Below are 8,926 nucleotides of genomic sequence, written 5' to 3'. Positions count from 1 at the left end.
GAAGGGTTGGCGATTTCTCTGTGGGAGAAAGGTGTGGCAGTCTGCTTCCGTAAAGATTACAGCCTTGGAAACCCTGTGGGGCAATTCTACTCTGTCCTATAGGGCCATTAAAAATTTAAAAAAAAAACAAAAACCCTTGCTGTCAAGTTGATTGTGACTCATAGCAACCCTACAGAACAGTGTATAACTGCCCCATAAAGTTTTCAAGGAGCAGCTGGTGGATTTGAACGGCCGGCCTTTTGGTAAGCAGCCTGAGCTCTTAACCACTGTGCCACCAGGGTTCCAATAAGGTAATCTGGAGTTGGAATCGACTAGACGGCAATGGGTTTGGATTCTTTGGTATCCATCTCCCAAACTGTAAAACAGGTGGAGTCTCATTGTCTGTGATAGGGTAGCTAGGTTAAGCCTGTCTGAAAATTGAAAGGTGTTACGGAAATGAAGCAAATACAGAAAGAAGTTGTACCAATTTGCCTCGTGGAGAGAAAAACCAGAAGCTAACAGAAATTGCTACATGGAGCGTTTTAATTCTCAAAAAGTCTTTTAAAATGCCCACTCTTGTGAGAACATCACCCAGCAGGACACTGATTCCTGTGTGTTATGCTTACATTTCGGAGCCCTGGGGGCACAGTGGTTAAAGCACTCAGTGGCTACCAGAAATGTCGGCGGTTCAAACTCACCAGCCACTCTGCGGGAGAAAGCTGTGGCCGTCTGCTTCCATAAAGATTGCAGCCTTGGAAACCCTATGAGGCAGTTCCGCTCTGCCCTATAGGGTCGCTATAAATTGGAATCAACTCGACGGCAATGGGTTTGGTTTGGTTTATATTTACATTTAAGCAGGTTTCTTTCTTTCTTCTCTCTTCTTCTTTTTTTTTTTTTAAATAAAAAATCCCCTAGTCTAGTAACAACCCTCAATTTTCGGACCAAAACTAATGTGACTTTTCCTTGGCTGAGGCTCAGACCTTTCAAATAAATGTTGGGAAGAGTCACTGTAACCATGCAGGTTATTGTGTATCTGAGAGGCAAATCTGTTGGGTCTTTCTGTTCTCTTAGTTTTAGGATTGCGACACAGAAGAAGGATTAGAACGTTTTGATCTGTGGAAGGGCTGTCATTAACCCAGAAAGTCACTTCTGGCCTCCGGAAGTTACTTGATTAGCTGTTGACAACTCAAAGAGGCTTGTTCATTCAAATGGACATCTGATGCCACATTAGAAGCACAGATTGGTTTGTGCTCTCAAAATTACTCCTCCCCAGGGACAAGAAAGCTCGTGATAGAGAACCCAAGGTTGAGAAGGGACAGTGTTGACATGTTGTGGGGTTGTTAACCATTGTCATAGGGCAATATGTGTACTAACTGTTTAATGAGAAACTATTTGTTCTGCAAACCTTCATCTAAGGTACAAAAGAAAACAAAAGCATTATCTATGTGAGATCAAATTGACAACAGCAACTCAAAAGTTTTGATGGGAAGCCTGGGGACAGTGAGTTGAAGAGAATGGTGATGGAATAATTTGGAAAAGGGTAGTGAGAATAGCAGCACAACTGGAGGAATGTAATCGATGTCACTGAATTGTACACGTAGACATTTCTCAGATGGTGTATCTTTGGCTGTGTATATTTTCACCAGAAAAAAAAAAAGGTCCTCCAAGGTCGAGAAGGGAGATGGTTGACATGTCGTGGGGTTGTTAACCAACGTTATAAAACAATATGTGTACTGACTGTTTAATGAGAGTCTATTTGTTCAGTAAACCTTCACCTAAAGTACAATAAAAAGAAACTACTCCTCCCCTTTCATTCTCTTACACTGATTTCCTCCTTTCTGTCTATGAGTCAGTGTGTCCAGATCTCCTCATCCTCCCATGACCCTACTTGCCCTCCTATCTCTCCATTTTTCATCACCAAACGTCTTCAAAGAGCAATATATGAGTAATAATAAAAATAAACAAAACTTTTAAAAAAACCCATTGCCGTCGAGTCGATTCTGACCCATAGCAACCCTAGAGGATAGAGTAGAACTGCCCCATAGAGTTTCCAAGGAGCGGTTGGTGGATTTGAACTGCCGACCTTTTGGTTAGCAGCCGTATCACTTAACCACTGTGCCTCCAGGGCTCCAATAATAAAAGTAAATAAATAAAAATAACAGCAAATAATTACATAGCATTTGCTATGCTCTAAATACTTTATATGTGTTCCATGAATTAACACATTTAATTTTTACAACAATATGAGGAAGATACGATTATTATCGTCATTACATAGAAAAGAAAATTGAAGCACAGAGAAGTTAAGTAACTTGCCTTGGGTCACACAGTTGCATTTCTGCCCTTGCTTTTTCTTTTCCCTCGTTTTTTAAATTAATGTAAAATTAACACAATAAAAATACCCTTCATTTTTAGGGGACAGTGCTGCAAGTTTTGACACATGAATACAGTCCTGTAACCACCCCCACAATCAAGATATAGGAAAAAAAAAAAGATACATAACAGTTCTACCGTTCCCAAAACTTCCCCATGCCCCTTTGTAGACAACCCCTCTTTCCCAGCTCCCATACATGTAACTTTATAAAAAAGCCAAACCAAACCTGCTGTCGTCGAGTCCATTCTGACTCATAGCGACCCTACAGGACAGAGTAGAACTGCCCTCTAGGGTTTCCAAGGAGCGCCTGGTGGATTCGAAACTTTTGGTTAGCAGCCGAGCTCTTAACCACTGCACCACCAGGGCTCCGTAACTTTATAAGATATTGCTAAAGTATTTTCCAAAGTGACTGTACCATTTTACATTCCTACTAGCAAGGTATGAGAGTTCCAGTTGTTCCACATTCCTGTCGGCACTTGGCGGTATTTTTAGATTTTAGCCATTTAGTAGGCATGTAGTCTATCTCATTGTGGTTTTAATTTGCATTTTCCAAATGACTAATGATGTTGAGCATTTTTTCATGAGCTAATTTGTCTTCCATCTATCTTTTTGTGGTGAGCTGTCTGTTCAGATCTTTTGTGCATTTTTTTATTGGACTGATTGTTTTCTTATTACTAAGCTCTGCAAATTCTTCATGCATGCTGGATACAAGTCTTCATCAGATAAATGATTCACAGATATTTGCTCCAAGGCTGTGGCTTGTGTTTTCATTCCCTTATCAGTGTCTTTTGAAGAGCAGTTCTTTTATGAAATCTGATTTATCAGTTTTCTTCTTTTATGTGTCATGGTTTGGGTGTCAAACCTAGGGAGTCTTTGCCTAATCCAAGGTCACAAATATTTCATCCTTTGTGTTATTCCAGAAGTTTTAGGTTTACTTTTAAGTCTGTGGTCCATTCTGAGTTAGTTTTGACTGTGTTGCAAGATCTGGGTGAAGGTTCTTTTTTTTTTTTTTTTTTGCATATGGATGTCCAACTCTTCTAGTTCTTAGAAAGTTAGACATAGACTTAACACATGGCCCAGCAATCTCACTCTGAGAATGAAACTACATGTCCACACAAAAATCTTCATGCAAATACAGTGGCTTTATTCATAATTACCTAAAACAGTAACTAGTGAATGGAGAAACAAGCTGTAGCCCATCAATATAATGAAATACTACTCAGCAACAAAAAGGAAGAAACTACGGGGACACACTAACTCGCACGCACAAATCTCAAATGCATGTATGCAAACTCAAAGAAACCATAGTCAAAAGGCTACACGCTCTATCATTCCACATATACATCATTCGGAAAAGGACAGAAAACAGGTCCGTGACTGCCAGGGGCTGGGGCTGGGGCTGAGGGAGGAGACTGACCACAGAAGGAGGGAGCTTTTAGGGGTGATGGAAGGGTCCTATATCTTGATTGTGGCAGTATTTACATGCCTGCATGCATTAGCCAAAGTTCACAGAAGACATTGCTGTAGAATTCTCTCCTTTCTCTCCCTCTTTATTGGGTCAGTCTCATCAGCGCACAGATATGCTGCCATTTTCTCATCTTAAAAAACAAACAAAAAAACCATTTAAGTTCTCCTCCAACTATTTCCCCTTTCTCTATTTCTGCTGCAGCAAAACCCCTCAAGGAGCTGCCTATACTCTCATCCCTCTCCCCACTTCTTGAACCCGTTTCATCCATGTTGCATTTCCCAAGGCACCAATGACTTCCAAGCAGCCAACCCAAAGGTCAACTCTGTATCCTCACTATACCTGGTCTATATTTGACACAGTTGCTCACTCCCTCCTTCTGGAAACATTTTCTTCCCCTGGCTTCCCAACACCACACTTTTCCGGTTTTGCTCCTACCTCATTGGCTGCTCTTTGGTCTACTGTGTTGGTTCATTCTCATCCCCTTACCATGGGGATTGACTCAGTTCTTGTGTCTCTTCTTTGTCTTCACTCACTCCCTCAATGCTCCATCCAATATCATGGCTTTTACTATAAGCACTCTCAAACGGATATTTTCAGCCCAGACTTCACCCCTGAATTCCACACTTGTATGTCCTCCAATTACCTATTCAACATCTTAACAGAGGTATCTAATAGGCTTCTCAATATGTCCCAAATGGAACCCCTGTTCTTCCCGACTTCACACTTGTTTCCTTTAGCCTTCTTCATCTCAGTTGCTGGCAGTTCCACCCTTCCTTGGCATCCTCTTTGATTCTTCTCCTTCATCACATTTTATATACAATCCATCAGGAAAACCAATTGGCACTACCTTTGGAATCTGACCACTTCTCGCCATCTCCTCTGCTCCACCCTGGTCTAAGCCACCATGTTCTGTCAATTGGATGAGTGTAAGGGCTTCCTAACTCATCTCCCTACTTCCACCTTTGCTTCCTACAATTTATTCTTGACCCAGCAGTCAAAGGGATCTTTTAAAAATGTGAATCAGTTCATATCAGTTACCTGCTCAAACCCCTCCAGTGGCTTCTCATCTTACCCAGACTAAAAGCCAAGTCACAACAAAGGCCTACAAGACCCTACGTGATCAGGCTCCTTGCTAGAACTCTGGCTTCATCTGCTACTCTCCTCCTTGCTCACTCTGCTTCAGACACTGGCATCCTTGTTATATACCAGCTATGTCAGGCATGCTCCTACCACAGGGCCTTTGCACGTACTGTTCTTTCTGCCTGAATATTCCCCCAGAAGGCCCTCCCAGCTTGTTCCCTCAGATCCTTCACGTCTACTTAAATGGCACCTCTTAGGGAGGCCTTCTTAACCACCTTATTTAAAGTTGCCACTCCCTGCCCAGTCACCTCCATGCTCCCTAAACCCTTTTCCTTGCTTTTATTTTTCTCCATAGCAATTATCACCATCTGAAGGACTGTATATTTGTATTCATTCATTTGTTTATTTCCCCACAATGTCAGGGCAGGAGTGTCGGTCTGTTTTATTTGCTGTTGTATACCTAGCACCTAGGACAACCTGGCATAATGTAGAACAACATTTCCTTACTTTCTTTTTTTTAATCACCTGTAGTGGATTAAATTGTGTCCCCAAAAAATGTGTGTCAACTTGGCTAGGCCATAATTCCCAGTATTATGTGATTGTCCACCATTTTGTCATCAGATATGATTCTGCTATGGGTTGTAAATCCTACCTCTATGAGGTTAATGAGGCATAATTAGAGGCAGTTATGTTAATAAGGCAGGACTCAATCTACAGGATTAGGTTGTATCTTGAGTCAATCTCTTTTGAGATGTAAAAGAGAAAATTGAGCAGAGAGACAAGGGTTCTTCATTACCCCCAAGCAAGAAGAGCCAGGAGCAGAGTGTATCCTTTGGACCCGGGTTTCCTGTGCTGAGAAGCTCCTAGACAAGGGGAAGATTGATGACAAGGACCTTCCCCCAGGGCCAACAGAGACAGAAAGCCTCCCCCTGGAGCTGGTGCCCTGAATTCAGACTTCTAGCCTCCTAGACTGTGAGAGAATAAATTTCTCTTTGTTGAAGACATCCATTTGTGGTATTGTTGTTACAGCAGCACTAGATAACTAAGACATCACTCCCTCCCTCAGGAGTCTTTTTAGATGTTTTTTCCTAATCATCTTCCCCCCTTAAAATCTTTTAACACAACAGATATATTGTATATTGGTTTTTATACTGTATTTGGAGCCCTGGTGGCACCATAGTTAAGAGCTACAGCTGTTAACCAAAAGGTCAGCAGTTCGAATCCACCAGCCGCTCCTTGGAAACTCTATGGGGCAGTTTTAGTCTGTCCTATAGTATGCTATGAGTCAGAATTGACTCGACAGCAACGGGTGTTTTGTTTTTTTGGTATTCATATCTGTGATTTATAAATAAAAAGAGTAAGATGTTTTTTGTCCCCCCCAGTGTTCACCTCCTTTGGGGATGTTATTGCTCCTGTTGAAAATGCATGCCGTAGATGTTCAATACACATATGTTGAACGAATGCATTCTGGTTGGAGCGGGATATAAGGATAGAATCTGATGTGGTCAGCGGTGGTGGAGTTTCTTGGCAGAAGTCAATGGTTTGGATTGAAGAGAGTTAATGCCATATTTGCGATGAGAGAAAGACAAAGAGGAACACGAGTAGACACTCCAGTTAACAATCCCAAGGTCAATGGAAAAAGCAGAGGGGGGCTGCAGTGTCAAGTGACAGGAGCTTCTGGTTGAGAACTAGAATTTGTCCAGTGGGTGAGGCAGTCACTGTTGACTTTGGTGTGAGCTATTTCTGGGGACAGTGGTAACAGAAGCTGAACTGAAAGAGTTTGGGCAGGGAATCGGGGCAATGGAGACAACATAGAGAAGTTACCAGTGTCCAGATAGGACTTCGTACTGTTGTTTTGGGTTTTATTTTCTTTTTTTTTTTAAGAACAGAATTGGGTTGGCATCTGCGACAGAATTTCAAATCGCTTTATTAAAAGGAAAATTTTAATCCAACATACTTGGGGGATTGTCGATATGTTACATGGAAACTGACTGCTATTTAATAACAGGATTAAAGTTTGGATTTTGAAAAAAAGAATTCATCTCAAACCTTCGTATGACAGAGCTCTTTTTTATTAGCAGGGCAGGAGGTTGGAAGAAGACTGACTTGCTCTTCACTGTGTTTCTATTAGTTTGTCTAATGATCCAACTGTCTAGGCAGGGATTTTTTATTTTTTAATGAGCAACATTATAACAATGAAACAAAATAAGATAAAAATTTCACACATAACCCTAGGAACATCAAAAGCAATATTTTCCTTTATTTTGTCCATCTTAATATTTATTTCCTATGTTACTACAGCAATAAGATGGTTTAAGATCACATTCTGTTCTTTTCACTCAGAGTATCAGCATTTGCCATGTCATACCTATCGTCTATAACCATCATTTTGATAACTACATGGATTTTTTTTCATCAGACTGATGCACTTTTCCCCAGTTCTTGTCTATTAGGCTGACTTTCAGTGTCTTAGTATTACAGCCAATGCTTCCATGAACACCTTCAAGCATGTGCCTTTTTTTTTTTTCCCCCTTCTTACAGAAATGAGTGATCAGGGGGAATAACCTTTTTATTTTTATTTATTTATTTTTAGCATTTTTCTTTTTTGTTTGTTTTTTCTTAATTGTGATCTAGGTGAAAGTTTATAGAGCAAATTAGTTTCTCATTAAACAGTTAATACACAAATCGTTTCGTGACATTGACTGCCAACCTCGTGATGTGTCAACACTCTCCCCTTTTCCACTCCAGTTTCCCTATTTCCATTCATCCAGTTTTCCTGTCCCTTCCTGCCTTCTCGTCTTTACTTTTGGGCTGGTGTGCCCATTAGTCTTGTATACATGATTGAACTATGACGCATGTCCCCCGTGTGTGCTATTGTTGGCCCTATAGACCTGTCTAATCTTTGGTTGAAGGGTGACCCTCAGGAGTGACTTCAGTACTGAGTTAAAAGGGCGTCTGGGAGCATACTGTCAGGGTTTCTTCAGTCTCTGTCAGATCAGCAAGCCTGGTCTTTTTTTTTTTTTTTTTGGTGAATTTTAATTTTGTTCTGCATTTTTTCCCACTCTGTCAGGGACCCTCTACTGTGACCCCTGCCAGAGCAGTCAGTGGTGAGGAATAACCTTGTTAGTTGAGTTCCCAGGAAAGGGGTTACTTGGGTGGGTTGTTGCTAGTTGCTGTCAAGTCAATTCCAACTCACGACAACCCTGTGTGTGCAGAGTAGAACTGCTCCATGAGGTTTCTAAGGCTGTGATTTTTGGAAACAGATCACCAGGCCTGTCTTCCAAGGTGCCTCTGGGTGGGTTCAAACTGCCAATCTTTCGGCTAGTAGTCGAGTGTTTAACCATTTGTGCTGCCCAGGGACTTCAGAAGAAGGCCTGTCTTCCAAGGTGCCTCTGGGTGGGTTCAAACTGCCAATCTTTCAGCTAGTAGTCAAGTGTTTAACCATTTGTGCTGCCCAGGGACTTCAGAAGAAGGCTTCCCTCTTGGGAAACAAACCCAGTCCGCTGGGGTGAGAGCACCACATCCTAACATTAGACCACCAGGAAGCATCCCTTGGGGCAGAGTGCTTTTAGATACATGGTAACCTAGAGAACATGTCTTATATTTTTTAACACACATACTAAATTTCACGTTTTCCACCCTGTTTCAAAGCTCGATTTCCTTTCTGTGAAGTCTGCAAAGTGGAGGCTTCTGACAAGATACGTAGTCACCAGCAGAGGGCTAGAAGAAGCTCGTTATTCGGCCGGCTCTCCTAATAGGTGAACAAAAGGGGCCCAAGTCACACAAGCGTGGGGACTGCGGGGAGAAGGAAATCCACATGTATAACTGGGCGTGCAAAGGAAGGCCACCTTACCCTCATTACTATAGCCTTCCATTATGAAATGGATCCAAGGAAGTCATAGTTAATGACTCGGAGTGGAAGCTCTCTGTAGGAAATTACCCCCCTGTGATGCTTTGGTGGTGGTGGTGGGGCCTATTCTTTGGGCTGTGTTCCTTACTTCCCCACCCCGACTCTCCTGCTCAGG

At 41.9% G+C, this 8,926-nt stretch overlaps 1 protein-coding gene across 1 annotated transcript in view; it reads right to left on the bottom strand.

Moving 5' to 3' along the window:
* Positions 1 to 8,926, bottom strand: part of CLRN1 (clarin 1) — a 42,110-nt gene that overhangs the window by 21,098 nt on the left and 12,086 nt on the right. Inside the window, exons 4-5 of the mRNA XM_004379189.1 lie at positions 2,428 to 2,486; positions 1,764 to 1,778 (exon numbers count right to left, since the gene is read on the bottom strand). Coding sequence (XP_004379246.1) covers positions 1,764 to 1,778; positions 2,428 to 2,486 — 74 coding nt within the window. The remainder of the gene's footprint in view (positions 1 to 1,763; positions 1,779 to 2,427; positions 2,487 to 8,926) is intronic.

Source organism: Trichechus manatus, unplaced genomic scaffold (genome assembly GCF_000243295.1).
Source record: "Trichechus manatus latirostris isolate Lorelei unplaced genomic scaffold, TriManLat1.0 scaffold00062, whole genome shotgun sequence".
Taxonomy (NCBI): domain Eukaryota; kingdom Metazoa; phylum Chordata; class Mammalia; order Sirenia; family Trichechidae; genus Trichechus; species Trichechus manatus.
The sequence above is the reverse complement of the archived record's forward strand: the minus strand, read 5'-3'. Positions and strand labels throughout refer to the sequence as shown.